General features: G+C 35.6%; 1 protein-coding gene across 6 annotated transcripts in view; it reads right to left on the minus strand.

The window, feature by feature from the left end:
* Window positions 1-20,441, minus strand: part of NBEA (neurobeachin) — a 389,390-nt gene that overhangs the window by 23,575 nt on the left and 345,374 nt on the right. For all 6 annotated transcript variants that reach the window (XM_039385864.1, XM_039385860.1, XM_039385863.1 and 3 more), the window contains 3 exons: window positions 4,854-4,943; window positions 3,155-3,347; window positions 68-139 (listed from right to left, as the gene is read on the minus strand). In XM_039385864.1, the coding sequence (XP_039241798.1) occupies window positions 68-139; window positions 3,155-3,347; window positions 4,854-4,943 (355 nt within the window). The remainder of the gene's footprint in view (window positions 1-67; window positions 140-3,154; window positions 3,348-4,853; window positions 4,944-20,441) is intronic.

Here is a 20,441-nt window from a genome sequence, read left to right on the forward strand (position 1 = left end):
TAGCTTAATCAATAATTCTTGAAAATCATAATTTCAAATATATCACTACATTTTCATCTTGACATACCAATCAATGGATCCATTTCAATTGGAAGATGATGGGCTTGATCCAAAGAATATCCTGGGGCTCCCCGAAGGCCTACCCATGAAAGGAAGAATAAAGCATAGAGAAACCTTTTCATATGATTTTTCTAGGTTAAAAAATTCACTATTGAGTTATTATCTATTTAAAAAAAAGTAACTTCTTACTATTTTTTCTATTAATCTTTTGAGATTCCTTCCTCTGTGCTACACAAATATACATTTGTTAATTCTTCAGTTATGTACTAGTAACTATAAATGTAGCAGTGCTAACTTCATCACAATCTCTGCAGCCACAAACATTCATTAAATAACTTATTTAAAATAGTATAACAGAGAATTATTTTTGGACCTTTTCATGGGTTTATGTAGAATTTTTAGCTGTAACACTGCAGGCTACAGTAAATTTGCCACAATTATTCCTGTTTGTTCAATTCTGAATAGCCTTTCAGATGTTCAAACGTGCATCAGTGTCTGCATATTTAGTGTTATCTGCTCTCATGCACAGACAGCATTCCTTTAGCTCTTCTGAGCACCTTCCCTAGCATATAAGTGAAACTGTCATTACTGAAAGAAAAATTTTTGTTATGAACTGCCGTGTCGCACAAGAATATCCTCCATAATAGGAGATACAGATTTCTGAAGAATAAACTCCATTTTCTACTACTGCAATAGACAACTGGAAGAGGTAAAAGAAAACCTGGTCTACAGCTAGTTCTGCCATCTTCTGAAACACTGCTCTGAGATCTTCTCCTTCCCTACTTTCCGTCTCTTCTTTCAAAATCAAAACAGTTTGGGACAGATCTTTACTGGTATTAACTTAAATTAATTCACTTCTATTATGAGATGACTATGTAAATGCCTCCTGCTGTTTATAAACTCCAAAGCTCTACATACATTCTACAATGAGTGGTCTGTGTATACATTTCTGTAATAAACCTATCATTTACACTGGAGTTGTGAGTTACTAAAGTAATATTATGGTAATAGTAGGAAATTGATACCCTGTCCTGGATTAGCCTCTTGCAAAATAAAAGACATTGCCAGGCATGATGTAAAAGTAAAGAAAAATCATTACAATGAGTTTTGATTCTCTAAATAGTGTCATTTTCTTGTCTCTTTCTGTTATAATAAAAAGTATTATTTTCTTTGCAATTTAAACCAAAGGTTTACAACTGGTGTGAAATTTAATTTATGGTTGGTTCATGCCACAAATTAATTCTTCATGTTTGCAACACGACTTATGTTTTACAAGAGTATAGATGAAAAACTAAAATCTTACAATCGCATGTACCCTAAAGATCAACACGACTTCAGCTAAACTAAATGACTCCAAATGCAAGTTGTTAAGGAAACCCTTGTACTCCAGCATACTGCAATATTAATGACCTTGACTCCTTCACAGTAAGGTATGGGTAGGAATTTTGGCTTCCCCTCACTTGACAGTCTGGATGAGAAAGGGCTACTCCAGTACTAAATAAGCTTCCTCAAACAGAAGAGACATGAATGGTGTATAGAGTACCTGGACTTTTCAGGGACAGTATCCCTGAAAAATTGAGGGCAAATAATTAGGAGTTAGCCAATTAATGTTAGTCAAAAGAGCATTAAAATAACATAGCACAATTTCTGCACCTCGGAATCATTCCTGACATTTGGGTCTTCCGTTGAGGATACAGTAATAAAATATTTTTTTAAAATTTTTTATTTGTTGTTTTCCCCTCTAAATTTTTCGCTTTTGTTTTAAAGAAATGGTAAAACCATTTTTTACTTGTAACACAGTTACACCTGATGAGCATCATAAATGTATGGATTTGTGAAAGGCAATCAGATATTCTGTTCTGTTCCTGTCGTATTCTCTAAATCACCATGAAGCGTTTGTTTGTAAACAGAGAACAGGTACTTTCTGAACACATGCAAAATTTAATATTCATGCCAACATTATTCAGATGTTTGGAATAAGAGTGATATTAAACTTTTTATTGCTATTCAAGAATTCAGAGTGAAACTGACTTTACTTGCTCTGATAGTTCCTCTACAGTATGCTTATAATGGAACTCCTTTTCATTCCTTGAATTATTGCATGTAACAACAGTCTTTGTCCAGCTTTGTGCACAAGACATGGGACACCTGATTTGAATTATTCACCTAGGAGACGTTTACAGGTAAGTCAGTGAAATCTAGGATCCCTATACTGGAGGTAGACATCTAATTTAAATATCACAAATCTCTCACCAGTATGACCTATTTCTGTCCAGGGTCTTCTCCTGTGCATACAGAGTGGAGGAATTTTCCTTTTTTGCTTGGTTTCTACAAAGCTCCTGAGCCAGATATTGAGCTACACTCTCAAATACCAGGTACCTTCTTCTTTTTCTTAGGTGGGAAGAAACTCAAAAGTTTCCAGATATTGCAGCATAAGGGCTATCACAGCAGGAGGCTACCTTAGAAAATGAAACCTATTTTTAAGTACCTCATGGCCCGACCACCTACTTAGCAATGCCTGGGACAATCTCAGCACCTACATGTCCAGGTGACATGGACAGTCCTAGTGGCAATATGGAGAGGTTAGCAGAGGGGCTGGAAGGGAATTTTTCAGTGACCTTTTGGGAGAGAATGAGGAAACTTCTCTTCAGAATAGTTCAGCATCTGGCTGCTTTGGCTTGCTTAGGGTCCCAGAAAATCTAACAGTGACCCAGGGGATGGCATATTACAAGCTCCTGAACAGACATGAAATCTCTCTCAAGCAGCAGACAGGGATGTAAGCTCCCTGAAACCTGGGACATATTAATATTGGTTGTGTCAAGAACAGCAGCACTCTCCTGAAAAGCATTGTATCAAAGACTGATCCTGAAGTAATCACAAATCGATTGGCTGCCATGGTGATATGCTGCTGTTAGGGAGAGTGTTTCTAGGAATGACACCAGAGAAAACAGAAGCTTTGATTATTTGACACAAACCAGAAGAAACAGTAAATTTTTGTGCACAGGCAGGTGAGTGAGCTAAACTGAACTCAAAATTAAAGCTGAATTGTTAAGGTGTCTTCAAATTTGAATGAAAGGTGCCTATGAGGACCTACCTACTGTGTTGTGCCACCGATTGACTGCAAACAGCCTGCTGCAAGTGACGGTCACCACGGCAGGAATGGTCAGGTGGGGCAGTGTGTTGGCTGCCACATGTGTGACAGGGGAATTTGAGGGGAACTTCAGCACCATTATGACATCCTGCTGCATCTGATCTTTAAACATGAGGGGGCTCTGTGGAAGGAAACACTGTTGAGTAGAAAGGAGAAGAGAGCAGAAGAAAACAGAAGGGATAACACAATTAGTGAGGAGGTCTGAGGGAAAATGAGGTTAAAAAAGAGCAGGCAAGTATGTGCACATACAGGGAAAACAACACTACCTGCACATCTACTCTACTGATGGAGGAGAGCAAGATCAGAAGCTATTGTTGGAACATTACACGAGGATAAGTAGAGAATAGGTACGGTAAGGGTTATCATTACAAGGCGCAAAATGACCACTAGCATTAATTAGTATACAGTAAAATGTAAAATTATTCAGCAGTTAATATTCATAAAAGAGAGATATGTGGTAATGAGTTAATCAATTAATACATTATAAATATTAATTCTCTAAACAACAAGAGTTAAAAAAAGAAATTTTAAGAGGGACTCAAAAACTCACAGATATTTAATTTTTCTTAATGAATTCCTTATATGAGATACAGCACTTCCAAACATAGACCGTTTAATTCTATGTAAAGCATATGCTTATTAGGAAGTCTTTAACCTAATAAGGTTATAATAATGTAAGTCTTTTCCATTATCATACAAATGCCACAATTGTTTGTACATGGACAATGATAGTTATTGAGTACAGGTTTTTATGATTTTTTTTCAATCACTGTTATAACAAAAAGAATAGAAGTTCAAATATTCTTTGCTGCTTATCACTTTGCATTATTATTAAAAATAAATTATCCATATCTTAAGAATATAAAATAAATATTATGTACGTTTGACTTCTACAAATTACTTAAAATAACACAACACTTCCAGATCAATTCCTACTTTTGTAGTGTACAATTAGATAGAGCAATTTTTTTGTAGATAGATAAAATAATTGAAACTACTGCATGTATTAGTGTTGATTTACAAAACTCAAAAGAAATATCTAGCTCTAAGCATTTTATCAAAGGCACTGAGGGGCACAGGGATCTGTCTTGTTCAGTCTGGTTATTTGATACAATTCTTTGCAAGAAGCACAGAGAAGAATGTGATGGGAATGAATTTTGGAGTTCAAATTTAAATTCAGAATATACATTGCATTCTCCTGGGAGAATGGGTGGGAGGACTCCAGCATGATTTATTTGAACTCCAATACTTCATTTTTTTCAAGCATACACTGTTCATAAATCAGCCCCTAACAATGCATCCTTTAAAACAAAACAACATGCTCACTCTAAGGAAAGCCTGCGGTCATTCCTACCACTTGCAGAAACAAGAATCCAAATATGTATTTATCAAGTGTATATGCTTTAAGATAGGGCCTTCTTATACAATATTAGAAAGGAAAAACCAGGACTATGGGAAGCTGAAGCTAGTCACACTTCCACCTTGCTCTGCTAGAGCACTCTGAGCTGTTGCTACTAGAAGTAAGTATGGCTGCATGGGCAATGGATGGCATTAAAAGTGTTGCTTTAATGAGTACTTTATGACCTACAAGGGATCCTACGGTTCAAAGGGAATGCATTCCCAGCCAGCAGTCATGTCTCACCAGGTGCATGGCAGAGCTCCGAGGTGGATGGGGCTCAATGAGCAACTGCGATGGCGTCTGTCCAAAGTTCTGTATCTGCGCCTCCATGGCCTGCGGGCAAGGGAGAGGGACTGTCATGAGCAATATGCATCAAGGAGAGAGGTCAACACACTGTGTGACAATGCAGGCATATCCCAAGTCAGCCATGAAAAAAGTCCAGAAAATTCACCCGGTGCTCTCCTCCCAGGCTGCAGACTCATCCAAGTGTTAGTATTTTGTAGACAAGCTTTGCTTCTCCTTTCAGCATGCTTCAGTTAACCAACTAACCATTCTCATTTCCAGTAAATGGCATTATATGTGAAAATGTTAACCTGTGAGGACATGCAGTTCAGGTCTTGAGAGAGCTTTTTTTTTTTGCACTAAAAACAACATATATACCTTAATAAAGTCCTTTGTAAGGAGGAAAGTATGAGGATCTCTAATAAAATAAGCCTCTGGAATCTTAAATGGGGGAAAAGAAAAGAAAACTGAGAAAGAAAATTTATGTATAAAATAAAATACTTACTATTTCAACAACCTTAGTAGATGAAAACAAAAAAATGCCAGATACAAATGTTGTCAGGTACATTAACATAGAAATCTTTCCAATTTGCATACATTCACTGAATGTTTATTTCATCCTTAATTTTATTGCATTTTTCATGGGCTTTCAGGCTTCACAGGTTTGAAATGAAAACTTAGCAATTTCAACACATTCTTTAAGACTTAATTCTGGTTTCAGAATAAATCTTGACTAGTTCCATAGGTAGAATACAGCCCACATACTGAAATGCTTCTGCTACTCAAATAGTTCATTCAAACAAAAATATATTTAAGATATATTCTTAAAAACTGTGGTAAAATATTGCTAATTGTAGAATCAATACTGTTAAAGAATACTCCTTATCTTTCAGATAGGTACTATTTTATTTGACCTTGTAAAATTGAGAATAAAGCATTCATAAAAAACTAAACTGGCAGATTTTAAAATGCACTGTGCATTATGTACCTCTATATACTGTACCATGAACTACTGACCCTTAATATTTTTCTTGTGAGCTTCATGAATTTTTCATTGGCTACACAGAAGTAACATGATAAACCACCAAAAACATTACTATCTTGGTAAACTATGTTATTTCTTTCAGACATAAATTGGTAAGAAGCACAATGAATACTTCATGATACAGAAGAATCCTTTTAATGTACATATTTTGTCATTTCTACATGCCAATCTGGGCTTCCCTCTGCTTCACAGCATAGACATAAGAACAGATGTTACAGAGAGATTTCCTAACAGGTCACTGATGTCCACCACTCTTAATGCCCTAGATTGACAGGTATATAATGGAATACCACAAACAAACGTTTGCTGAAAAAGAAACTTATTGCAAAGTCCAGTCAAGTGGCTGAAGGACTTTCAATGGATTGTAGCCCTAGCACATTTGACGCTGTAATTATCCCAGTACAGATGATTTCTTGTTTGTTGACTAATTCAGAGTGAACTTGCAGCCTCCAAGGCACAGAGGGATTCTTAGGATCTAGTGAGCATCTCAGGTTTTATTAACATCATTTAATGATGAATTAATTTAAAAGCATAGATGAATTTTAGACAAAACCAAAGCATTTGTGTGGGCATATGTGTATATGTGTGTACGTTTCCATAATAGTATCTCTTTACACACTGTGTAGATGCCTTTACTCATGCAGACATTTTTTATACAGGAGTATAAAAGTCACATAATGGTAGAATTTTCTATCACGTTCAGTACTCTAGAACAGATTTGCCTGGTGAGAAGAAGGGAAAGGAATTACACTTGTTTGTGAATTTCTTTTTCAAAATCACAAATACTAATATTAACAATATCAGGCACTGCGTGATATATACTTCCACATATAGCTGACAATTATATTTTCAGAAAAGTAACCTCCATTTTTCTATTTTTTTTCCAAATAATTATCAAGGTTAATTTAATTTTAATTTTCGAAAGAATTCTGTGTTGAAATAAGAGTGTGAATTGTATTTGGCAGCAATACTGAAAAAAACCCCAGATTTCTCTCTCTCACCCTTTATAGCAATCCCTCAAATGATACTTATGGTCTCTTGCAGAAGCACTGAAATGAATTATTAAATTTTTTTCCATGCAGTCCAGTTTTAATTTACACATTAACTTTCATGTTGTCCAGTCTTAGCAAATTCTGATTGTTTGGCCGTAAATTCTCCAGTAAATAAACTTTTCTGGTTTTCCCTCTCAGTTCAGGTAGATTTATGGTAGTAATAAGGAGAAGAAAGAGAAGCAGACTACAATAACAAGCTCTCCTGTTTTTTTCAGATTATGAGGAATGGACACTTAAAATATAACTGTCAAAAGCAAGTGTTATTTTACAGCTGAAGATGTGCTGCACTCACATACTCTACGCTTCCATAATTTTAAAACATTTAAGTTAATGTCAAGTCCTTCTGCAAGCAGAAACAATGCAGAATCAAGACCTTGATATTCAGGGAATATTGAATACTTTTGCTGGCTTGCACTTACAAGATAACCACCTCTCCTTCACCCCATGGATACTAATGTTATCCTTTTCATTCTAAAACACCATTTGTAAAACTGACACCTCTTAGAAGCATTAAAGAAATTGAGCAATGTTTCTTAAAATATACTCATAACATTCAGCTACTGCACCGAGACTGCAGTCTGCACAACACTACTGCTGTGCACAGCTCCAACTGGTATTCCTCTCTGGAGCTCACAATACTTACAAAGGACAGAAAAACCTTGTCAGAACTTAACACAGAAGATAAACATAAGCACACAGAGATAAAGTGACTGGCCCAAGGGTATTCTTAATGCTGCCTCCTATCAGATAACTTGACACAAAATGAAAAGCAGGTACAGAACGGATCTGTGAATAATAATGTAATACATTGATTTGTTTACAAGAGAACTCTGTCTGTATCTGAAATTAAACTGAAAATTGCTAAGTGTACACCACAGTTTTTCTTGAGCTGTAAATCATCAAACTTTAGATTATTTAATGGTATTAAACATTTCATTCTTATTAAACAATTTCTTTTCTCCCATCAGATCTTGAATATTGTGTGCAAAGGACTACTCCAGTCCCTGAGACACACATTCTAGTCACTTTCAAATTTTAATAAAATAAAGTTTCTTCTCATTTTACCTTCAAATGTCCTTTGTGAAGAAATAATATAAGCTTGGAATTCAATGGCTGCCAAATTTAACGCTTTCAAAACAGCAAAATGGCAGTTATATTAGTTTTCTCTTTCTCAATAAGGTGCTGCAGAAAAGCTATTTAGTGAACTGATTTGAGATTCCCTACTGTTTTTAATACACATAAAATGAGATTTGTACTCCGGATACTTCAGGGAGTATCTGTTAGGATATGATCATGTATTCAGAAAGATAAAATAGCTCTTAGCATATTAGTTGATAATAATAGGTCAGAATGAGGAAAGAAAAAAATCTTCAAACTTGCTGATAATTCAAGGCTTAAAATTAATTGACCTCACACACCGTAATTTGTGCACTCAAAAACCCACAACTTCATAGTACTTAAGACAACAATAACATTTAACAACAACATAAAGGGATTTATATTACATATTTGCGTACATTTTGGTCAAGAAATCAATATATCAAATAATCAAATCTTATGAATAATACTAATCTTAGATACAATGATCAATATTCTCCATGTATATTGCTCAAAGAAAATAAATTATTGGATTCCAATTTTAATTCTTAAAGGCAGACTGTACATTCACAAGGACACTTGGATGCTCCTCTGCAGCCTGGAGGATGAGGCCTTAGTGTCAGTTTCCCATTGAATAAAGAGTTTGATACATCTGCTTTGCTCATTATGTAGTCTACTGAAGTATTTGGGTTTTGTTTCTTAATTCTGGTTGAAATAAATACAAATATGCTATTAAATATTTCAAGCACTCTATTTCTTTATGTGTAAGAATTATTTTTTAGTGGTCATAGGCAATGTCTCCACCGGCAAGAAGTGTAACTCAACAGGAGCAGAGCTGCAGAGCAAAAGAGTTAGTCTTAGGATAGAATAGGACATTCTTTCCAGTTGGAAGGGACCTACAATGATCATCCAGACAAGTTGCTGACTGCTGACCAAAAATTAAAGCATGTTCTTAAGGGCATTGTCCAAAAGCATCTTAAACACTGGTAGGCTTGGGGCATCAACGACCTCTCTAGGAAGCACAATCCAGTGTTTGATCATTCTTTTGGTAAAGAAATGCTTTCTAATGTCTAGTTTATCCTTCTCCATATGCAGCTTTGAACCATTCATGTGTCCTATCACTGTATACCATGCAGAAGAGGAAGTCATGTTTCTCTTGAGGAAGCCATGCTGAAACCATGCCCTAGTTTTCCCCCAACAGTGGCTGATCTCTGTCAGCTGCACCCCTGGCACACGTGGCTTCTGTGGCTTGGGAGCCAGTTCACACACTCCAAAACTGTTCTGCTGTTTGAATGAAAGCATGGCAAATAGGGATGGCTGGTACATTAATTTCAGAAGCTCAGTTCTAATCTAAATGAAAATCCTAGAACTGACTCATCTGAAACATCACAGAAATGAAGGTTTTGTCTATCTGACATACCTCTGCAAAAAGGGTAAGCTATGAAGCAGTTTATTTTTAACATACTTTTCCTCTAAAATTGTTCTTTAAAAATGCAGGTAAAATCACCAAGGAAAATACTAACAGTCCATTTCATTTGCAAAATTGCCTTTGCTAAGTGAGATGTCCAGTGATTATTATAATGAAGAAACATTAAAGCATGAGCAGTTTCACTATGAGTCATGAAGGGAAGAAAGAAATTCCTAAAAAACAGACTGCACTGCAGATAGTAAGACTAATTTTATTCTTATGTGAAGTGTTCTTGTTTTATTCATCTTCACTAATTACTACCACAGTCAGGTAGACTTTCTAAAATATTTATTATCTGAGTTTCTCTATGTTTTTATTGTGCTTTTTTTGCATATTCAGGCTTTTTATTGCTAATTCCCATAATCCTGGTGTGTTTTATTCTTTGTTACCACATTCAGGTTTTTCTATAATCCCTTTTCCCCTGTGCATAGGCACTGAGTCTAACGAAGAGCAAAAATCTGTAGGAATTTGAGAAATATGTACCACAGCAATAGTCATCCAACTCTGCCTTTCCTATAAGTTTACTTAATTTTTTCATCCAAGTAAACAGAGGAATTCTTTATGTGCTCTTCCGCACATGCACCCAGCACACTCAACAGCCCCCAACACTGTCTTCTCCATAGCACATATGATTGACAGCCCTTTAGTGGGTAACATAAACAACTTGAAATGTTTTTGTTTTGTACCACTGGTGTGAGATACTGCTTTTTTCTTTGCATCTATAGATGTTAAGCAGCATTGGTATCTTCAGGACTTTTGATAAGTTAGATTAAGAATATCGAATTCCATTTTATTACTGTATGCTTGGAGGAAAGAAGTGCTGTAGTTTAAACAAAAGCAATGACTCAACTATTGTGGAGGCTTCAATACAGTCGGTTATTTAATCAGAATGCTCAAGGAACTGCAAGATCCACTAAAAGGGACAGAAATGGATTTTCTCCACAGGTCACTACTTTATTAATTTAGTAGTGGAGAAAGAGGCATCCTTAAGCTCCTTCCCCTCACCGAATGTATCTCACTGGATCCAGTGTGCAATTAAACACCTCCCTAGTAGAACACCAACAGCTCAGAGCTGACCTTCAGCTTCCTCCCAGAATGTCCAGCCCTGCACTTCTTCCTCATTCCCCTGTGAAAGGAGAGAGTACTATGAAAGGAATGGGAATGTGAAAGGTAAGATCTCCCATTCTTTTTAAAAGCATGAGTCACATCGGTGATCTTGTTTGTCTCAGGGAGTGCTGCCTATTAACTTTCACATTTACCTCATTAAGCTACTAATTGTGATACCCTGTTCTCCCCTCTTTCACCCTTATAGCTCTCTCATCCTTGCCCCTGGTAGTCCAATATGCCACTCATGATAAAAAGTATTTTAAACACTCTGCCAGCTTAAGCAAGCATTTGGTTAATGGACTGCAAATGGGAAATAAATTCAATACATCTCACAAACAGAAACAGAGAAGGTGAAGCAAAAATACCACAGACTTCCTCCAGCCAGGGCAGGTTTAGCTAAGAGTGTTCTTTACTCTTTCAGGAATACCCTCATGAGCAAGATTCCCATGTGCCTGAGCACAAATGCTTCCTTTTCGTCTCTAGCAGCCATTCCCCGGAATGGGTCTTGCACTCAGACCATGGCAATTTCACTGCCTTTTCTTCCCTGCTGTTTGCCTATATACAAGGCAGACAAGGAGTATCCCTTTGCTTTAAAGTCCATGCTCTGCAAAACTCTAAACATAGCCTGGAACTGAAGTTATATATTTATTTATAATTTTGTTTAAAAATACATTCAAAAATTATTTTTTTCTCTTTTGTATAGTCTAGACTAGACTAGACTATTTCAATTGGAATGGACCTACAACAATCATTTAGTCCAGTTGTCTGACCACTTCAGGGCTGACCAAAGGATAAAGCATGTTGTTGAGGGCATTGTCCAAATGCCTCTTAAACACTGTTGCAGCATTTGACCACCCATTCAGTAAAGAAAAGCTTCCTAATGTTAAGTAAAAACTTCCCCTGGCACAGCTTTGAACCATTTCCATGTGTCCCTGAATACCAGAGAGAAGAGCTCAGCACCTCCCTCTCCACTTCCTCTCCTCAGGTAGCTTCAGAAAGTAATGATGTCACCCTTCATATAAAGAACATTTTATTTTTCCAGTTTTATGCCATTATTTCTTCAGTTGAACTATTGTATTTCTTATGTTCATGTTTGTAATTATTCCTGTACCATAAAGATTGGTAACATTTACTGAAACTCTTGTGTTCACTGATGTCATGCCAAATGAAATCATTGCTCTGTCATCATACTTCCAAATCTGCATTAAGTTTATAGAAGAAAACGTTGCTTTCTTTGATCATTAAGTTACTGAGTACAAACATCAGAAAATATTTTACTGCTAAATTGCTTTTGTGAGAGATTTAATAGCATGATGCAATAATTCATCAACTATGTAACTTAATGACATAACTAGTCAAGGTTTTGAAATCTGGGCAATCAGGATTTTTTAGTTTTAGATAACTTGTAATTGTCCTATTGTTGCATAATGAGCACTCTCAGAAACAAGGATTTCATCTTTTCTGAAGTCATTCCCCCATTTCTTTTAAAACAAGAATTTTTGTTGTTGCTTTGGGATTATAAATATTTAAGGTGACTGGCTGAAATAACTTCTCATTACCTAAACTCTTTCTATATAAGGAAAGACTTCCATATCCTCTTCATTACTCAGATACCAACCCTTATGGTCAGATTTGAAATGCTACATGGACAAAAGCTCTATGTGATTTATTGGGTGAGAGGCCCATCTAGATGATCTTTCCCATGTGGTGTTTAGGTCTATGGAACACACTTCTCTTGACATCTTGATTCTGCAATGTAAATTGCTAAAATGTACACCTGTAACATACAATTTCCCCATTGATACTACCCTTTTGTACTATTCCTTTACATGATGGTAATCAAAGCCTAACAGCATACAGAATTGCAGATGTATTTGCAAACCAAGCCAAACCAGCTTCATTTCCCCAATGTGACTCCTGTTGTATAAATCCTGTTACTAAAGAGAAATTCTTCACTCTAAGGCCTTAGTAATACCTTACTCAGAACATCATCTTCTGTTCTGGCCAAACTGTTCCTTTCTTCTTGAGTTTCTGTCACCAGTTTCAAGTTTCAAGAAATTCAAGTTCTTGTTATTACCAAAATTCCTCTTGAAGCTATTCTTGCCTGCACCTTTCTGTCTTCATTATTTTTTAAAAATTTACGATTACAGTCTTAGGTTATACATATCTCGTACTTGTCATTCCCACTCAAGAGTTTTTGCTTTTAAGCCAAGTGTTTCCTTTCCTCTGCCTTATGTCACCCTTTAACTAATTTATTTTTCTCTTTTGCATATGAAATACAAGCCAGGATGATGAAATCTTATTTTGAGTTTTTAGATCTTTGGGATGGATTTTTTTTTTTGAAACAGAGCAAACTTATGAAACAAATATTATTTTCTCAAAAGGCTGCTAGGATTCCAAGTGCATTATCCCTAAAATGAAAAGTTATTTCAAGGCTTTTCCAAAGCATAGATAAATTTGTTACATTTTCTTGGTAAAAATAAAAAATTTTCCGAATTTTTAAATGCAGATTCTCTTCTGACTGGAACCACTACACATTCTCAAAGTCTACAAAAGGGAAAACAAAAAACAAAACAAAATATGTATGAAAACTGTCATTAGCATCCCTTAGTTGGCAGTCACTAAAATTTACAGGCATTTAAAAAAACCCAAAAACACTGCTTCTGTCTGGGATGCTGCAATTGTTTCCACATGTGAAAAGTAGTGTGTGACAGCCAGAGAGCCTGAAGTTCCAGTTGTGCCAGGCTAAAAATTGCCAGTAGTATCTTTCAATATACCATCAACTGCATTTAGAAACCTGCTGAATTTTACAAGTCAAAAGTATATAAAATAAAGAAGGTTTGGTTTTGTTTAGAAATGCTTAACTAGGTTATATTATAGAATATCTCAATGAATTCACTAATTAAAAAATAAGTCCCAAAGGTCAACACTAGAAAATCCCATAAAGCTTTGGGAAGGCTGCAAACATAATTTCTCTGCATTAACAACAATACCAAGAGCTATCTATTCCTGTGGTAATTCCTTCACTTCTATAAGGCTCCCAATGACTGCATTTCTAACCCTTTCCAATCCTTTCCCTTCCTTCTCCTTTTCAACAAAAATTCCAAATGTCGTTTTTGTCCTTTTCCTCTCATTGTTGTTCATCTGGCCTCTCATACTCCCTCCCTCAAGAGACAGGAGTTGTGTAAGTACTCATCTTCCCATGTAATTCCATTTTCCCTCGTTCATCCCTCATTATTACTTCTCTTCATCAGATGGAGAAGCTGCTCATCCTGACCTGTTAAACACTACAGCACATGCAGGGCTTTATTCTGGGCAAAAATTGATACTACTTTTGGTTTTCTTACTATTCAAAAAGAATTTTAAAAGGATTTCAAACTCACACTGCACAGATCCATCATCATTTATACTAACCAGAATGCTGAGCTGAAAGCAGAAGCTAGTTATTCTGTGGCAATGAAGACAGTTGTATTCTACATTTATAGTCCTACAATAATAAAGCCCCAGATGCTGTGCAGGAGTAAAAATGCTACAAAACAGGGAAGGTACTTGTTAAAAATCTCTTGTTATTTTCCTCTCCATTGAGGTAGAAGAAAGAAACTTCTACTGTTCATGAAGATCTCCTGGGGAAAGAGACATAGAGAAAACTCCAGTCTGGACAAAACAGCAAAATTGAGCACCTCTGTCCTTATTCTACAGCCTGGTCTGGCAAGTAGAAGCAGTCAGCCTGACTTCCACTCACAGCTCTCAATAGGCCAATGCACCAAGTGAAAAAAACACTGGTATTTTAGAGGAAACTTTGGCATTGAATATTTCTGAAGGACCCCTGACTTTCAAGCTGGGTGACTAAATGGTTTGTGACTTCTAGCAATGAAAGGTCACAGAGAGCACAAAGAGACTGGCTTTGCTGGTTCCCATGTTGCTGCCAGAAGAAAAGAAAAAACTACAAGTACCCTACACTTGTTAAGTGCTTGGGAAGTAACTGGGAGTGAAGACAAGGAAGTAGCATTGGGCTACTTTCAATGGTTTTCAGGGATGCTGATGTCATCTGAATTGTGCACTGCCTCTTACAGATTGAAAAATTTTACTCTGTGCTGATAGAAGGGAGAACTTGTTGGGGACCTTGTCAGGTTTAATACTATTTATTACCTCTCCTAGTCTTTGGTTTTGTTTAAGAGACTGCATATGTTTTTAAATGTCATTTTTAGGAGCACAGAGTCCTTTAGGCATAGGCATCTGATTCCTAAAAATGCAACAGTAATATCAACAGGAGTTTTCACTGAAACTTTGAAACTTTGACCACAAATTTTAAACCTATTGACTTTAGCCTAATTAAGTCATCAAAGGACCAACCACTCAGATGGCGGGTCTTAAACAATGAAGACCACAGAAGAGCTGGCTGTCTGGAAAAAATTCCATTCATGATGTATCAATTAAAAAAATTTCTACATTAACCATTAATTTTTCAGAAATGAAAAAGTTATAAAGATAATCATGAATTAAAACAAAACAAATGCAATTACTTACAATAGAACTTAATGTAATCATAAGAGGCACAGATTAATGGAGTTACTGAAAAAGCAGTTGTGTTCATATCATGCTTACAGCCATCATCATAACAGAACGTAACAGAATAAAAGATTCAGATGAAAACATCACAATTTTTCTATCTGCCTACATTGTACATTCTTCCTAACAACTGATTTTCACAGTGTTTGCTCATTCTAGTTTGAGATGATCCATTTAACGAGACTTCTACAATTTATCTTATGTCTAGAGCCAAATTATAGCCTATAGAACTTTGAAAATGTCTGCCATTTTGTCTAAACTTTTGTTTTGACAAATTTGACCCTGCAACTGCTAGTTAATCTGGAATCAGACATAGCAACATCCCCATCTCAGCTGGCATGAACTCTCCATATTCTTGCCTTTCTGCCACACATTCACTTTGACTGTTATTTTCCATCCAACTCTTGAAATCCTGTTCCTAAATCAGTCTTCTCCGTCCTCTTATCACTAGGATGCTCTTCCTCTCTGAGATCTTTTTGGTAAAGCAGCATAAAAAATAACACAGCATTTTCATGAGGAATTTCAACCAAAACATGAGAGAAAGGTGCTCTACTAGCGACTTTTCATACCCTGTGGCAATTTGGCCAGTAGATGACAAGGATTCAAATAATCATAAGCAGGTAGTCTTTTAAACTACTGGGACAGTGACATCTTTTGATGTAGAAATAAATAAATGAAAGTATAGGATTTAGCCTAGAGAATCTAATTGTTGTGGAAAATAAATGTTATTAATAGCTCAGATAATGAGTAACCTTTGCTGCCAGTAGAATAACTTACACATGTTTCAGAAAGCCATTGTGCAGAACATACACATCACATTTATTTCCACTTATTTTTACAATTAAGAATTTCCCCTGTAGGAAAACACAAAAGAAAATGAGGTAAACAGCGAGGCAAACTGCAGAACAGGTCTTCTGAAAGCTTGGCAGTAATAAAAGAGGAAAGGGTACTTAATCACTAAAGTATGCAATTTAGCTATGATGTTTTTTGCTCTGGTTTATTATTGAAATAAAACACAATGACTGAAGACATTTTTAATGCTTGGAAAGTAGGACAGGCTCAGTAAACCAAAGTATCTGTTCTTCTTTTATAAATATAAAATCATACAAAATTAAAAATGTGACTTTATGTTCTACTTCTGCTTTGACAAAAAAAATAGCAAAACTCTTGAGTAAAATCTTTCCTTGTTAATGAAACAAAATTAAGTAAAGAATGTGGCAATATAACATTAGTGGTTTTCGTTTTTCATCTGAACAGAAAGTAAATGCTGGCTTATCTCTCTGCTCTCAGCCTGATCTTTCTATCACAAATCATTTGCCTTGTTCCCACTTCAAGAAGGTGCACTGAGATTTTGAAAGCACACATACTTCACTACAAATTGTAGTTATGATGAGGATCCAACCATCTGCCAACTTTCAATTTATCCACTGCAGGACACAAGATCTATTTCAGAGAACAGGCAAACCTTCAAAACTTACAACTGAAAAAGGACTGACAGAGAAGTAGGTAAACCATACATAGTGAAAGCTGTCACACAGAGTATTCATCAGTTTTCAGTGTACATTAGAAGTTCAGTTTTGGAACAAGGTTATACTGTTACATTTAAAATAAATGTTCTCAGTTATTTGCAGGGTTTAGGTTATAAAGAAATAATTTTGTTTGGATTATTTCCCAGAACACATTCTTCAAAACTTCACTTTGTTCTTGACATAAATTGAAAACAATAATATAGATATGCTGTATACAGGCTTCGAAGTGACATTAAAGAGGCACATTATCAATATGTTTAAAACACTTAGAAAGCTCAGCTTTGCATCTTTCTAAGTGAATGACTAGATACTTAGACTTAGTAATATCTGTTCCAATAAACTACTGTGTGGGAAATGTTTTGAATAATAGTTTTGAATAGTTAATTTATACTGAGGTAGTGACAGCATAATATAACTGAAATCTGTGCTAATAGGAAAAAAGAAGCCCCTTCCAGCTATTTCTGCTACAATCAGATGCAGCAATTTTCACGCCATCCCTCTCTTTCGCATAAAATATCACTTTCAGGCTATGTGAAAATGCTTGTTGCTAATTTTAAAAATCAATAATTGCTACCTGTCATCCACATGGAGAAAACTGAAAAACCCCAGACAATAAAGAAGAAATTTTCATGTACAAGACTGATATATATTTCTTTTATATATTTCAGCAATAAAAGAGAGCAATTGCAGTTAATGTTTTTTTCATATAGGCAAAACATTAAACTCAGTTTGGGTAAGACTCTGGGATTTAAAATGCATACAAAATTTCTAATGTAGATGAGAATGGGCCAAACAATTTATTCCAAATAATACTTCCAGTGGGTTGAAGTATTAGAATATATTTTCCAGGGCTATGGGTTACTTAAAATTCACCCTAGTATTCCTCTGATGAATGAATGAATAGGTTGATTGAAGTCTCATCAGCTAAATAAGTTGTCATCAGTTCTTTGGTTTGAATGGTAGGTGTAAAGTTGGTGATGTGCATCGAGTGGCAGTGCTTAGCTCTATCTGAATGCTGAACTTTTTAATTGCAAGTACAATAAATAATAAACGAATCCCAAAACTAATATGCCATTTTGGACAAAACCCCCACCTGTATGCCACAATTTTTTTTTGCTTTCACAAATTGTGTCCTTTCTTGATTATGAAAAGATTCTTAATTCCCATAAACATATAACAGCATGATCCGGGAATGGTCATAGACTCAGAACATCACAGATTCTCTAAAATACTGACTAACTGACCATCTTTAATACACTCATTAGCTGGAGATATTGTGATAAATCATTAATCTAACTGTGGATAATTGCTTTAAGGAATTGTAGAAGGATATTTTCAGATTGAAGTCCTATAGATCAGATCATGATTTCTGACTCTTGTTGTAAATGGCTTGTGTTACTCGGGGTAGGTGCTCCCAAAAAGTTATTTCATAGTTAAATTGGATGCATAATTGAAATGTTTCAGTTATTCTGAAGTAAGCACCTTCTGAAAGCCCTTTCCTCTGAACAACAAACAGATAAAAGTGCATACATTAAAATCCAAATAAAAGCCTATGCATTGGGAAATTACTGCATGATAACTGACTTCATGCAATTTATATAATTCCTTACTGAATATTCTAATTTAAAGTGTCTTTTCCTGTATTCAGTGTCTTTTGCAGGAATCTTTACCTACAAAAATAAATATCTTACCCTCAAAAAGTCCCTGCGTTTTTCTTGTTGATCTACAGAGAACTATCATAACAAAGTGACAGCAAGTAAAAATTATTCCTTTCCCGTTTAGTGAAGAGGATATTGATCTCTGAAACTCACTGTTATATCCCTAGCTGTTCCAAGAGTGAAACATAAAAATTCCATTAGTTTTCTGTTGATAATATCTTAACGCATACAAAACACACACACAGGCCAAAAATAGTATAACATAATCACTTTTTTTCCCCCCAAATCAGTATAAATTTGGAAAAAAATCCTTGTTCTGTATGTCTGGGAAGAACAGTATTTGGGAATGAAGGAGATGTAGATTTCTTGACAAAAATGCAATAGAATGCAATAGAATGCAAGTACACATTTCTAAGAGAAGAAAAGAGTCCTTGGCATATAGGAAAATAATTTCTACTTTAATGACAGCTTTTACTTGAATACCTTCAATTAACTTTGAAAAAAGTAGGCATTGATACTACATGCAGCTTCCTACTAATTTCACCACTATCCATATTCATGCCTAAGCAGAAAGGAAGGAAAGACCATCCCTTGTATGGAGGCAATTAAGTACAAGTGAACATGTTAAGTGGCCAGTGCTGTGGGTACAATTCAATCAAGCAGATCCATAGGGGTGGTTTTGATATTCTTGTCACATCAAAGAAACGGCTCCCAGAAGAAAAAGATCTTAACGAGTTAAAAATGAAATCTGAATAAATAAAAATAACTATGAGCGAAAGAAAGAACGAGCACATGGTGGCAAGGGCTGGTGCTACCTTGAAAGTGTTATATAGTGCCATTAGAATGGCGTGTTAATTTTTTCCTCATAAATTTGCCAGGTTCGGTCACCAGGGAAAGGCTAGCATTCCAGTTCCTTTTGTTAAAGATATATCTATCTTACTGAGTCTTGACAGCCCTATCATGTCAGCCCTCTGTAGTAGCAAAAAGTGTTTCAGCAAGGAGGGGGAAAAAAAAGAAAGGAAAAAAAAAAAAGTGAAAACTGATGTGATCTACTCTGCTTCCTGTGGGCATATTTCACTATAGCAGATCCAGAGGGATGCTTTGTTATTCCTGTCAGATCAAAGAAAGAGATAACAGAGGGAAATATAAGAGGAAAAATATAACCCAGAAATGAGGGTGGCTGAAAAGCATTGCATCTACTTCTTCATTATGACTTTTCAAATTATTTAAATATGCTAAATATCAAGTCACCACCAAAGAAATAAATATTGCATAGGCCATATGCTCTGTTAGCTGCTAGAAAAACTGTTCTACTAGGATTAGTTTACGGGCACAGCAACTGCCTGTCAAACACTAGTAATTTTAATCATTTTTCAATTTGCTGTGTGAGTTGTGAGTATGCTCAGGTATTTTGACAGGTGGCTGCTCAGAAAAATATCTGAGCCCACTAGCTTCACATTGCCTTGCTTTCCTACTTGCATGCAATTCCTGCCAGACTGGGGGGATACAAGTGTTTGGTGAAGATGCAGCAGTCACAGGGAAGTTGCTGTAAGCTGGATTTTGCAACTTAACGCAAGGATGACACCAAGTTAGTCTAAAGTCTAGGGCAATCCAAAAGCTGAAATGGTTTTTCAAAATATTTCTAATCACAAACTAGGTGAAAGTCTAAAAAAGAAATAAACAGAGATCTGGCTATGATTTAAAAATAAACAAACAAACAAAACCCCAAATAAAACTAATCAGAAAACCTGAAATAGTATTTTTCTTCAACTAAATGTGCTTTCAGTACTACATGTGATTAGCCTTGTATGCACTAAAGTGCCCATTTTTTTGTGTTTAATCTATAAGGTATTAAATTAAGGTAGTAATAAGTAAAAATAATTTTATCTCATCTGTTTCATTTTCTAATGACCAGAATGGCTTTGTTTTTCCCTTTCAGCCACAACACTTTGTGTCATACAAGGTTCTAACTTGAAAAAAACACATCTCTAGGATTTTTGAAGGCCCAGATTTCCAGGTGTTT

Source organism: Pipra filicauda, unplaced genomic scaffold, assembly GCF_003945595.2.
Source record: "Pipra filicauda isolate LSUMZ 115617 unplaced genomic scaffold, ASM394559v2 scaffold443_size986076_pilon, whole genome shotgun sequence".
Lineage (NCBI taxonomy): Eukaryota > Metazoa > Chordata > Aves > Passeriformes > Pipridae > Pipra > Pipra filicauda.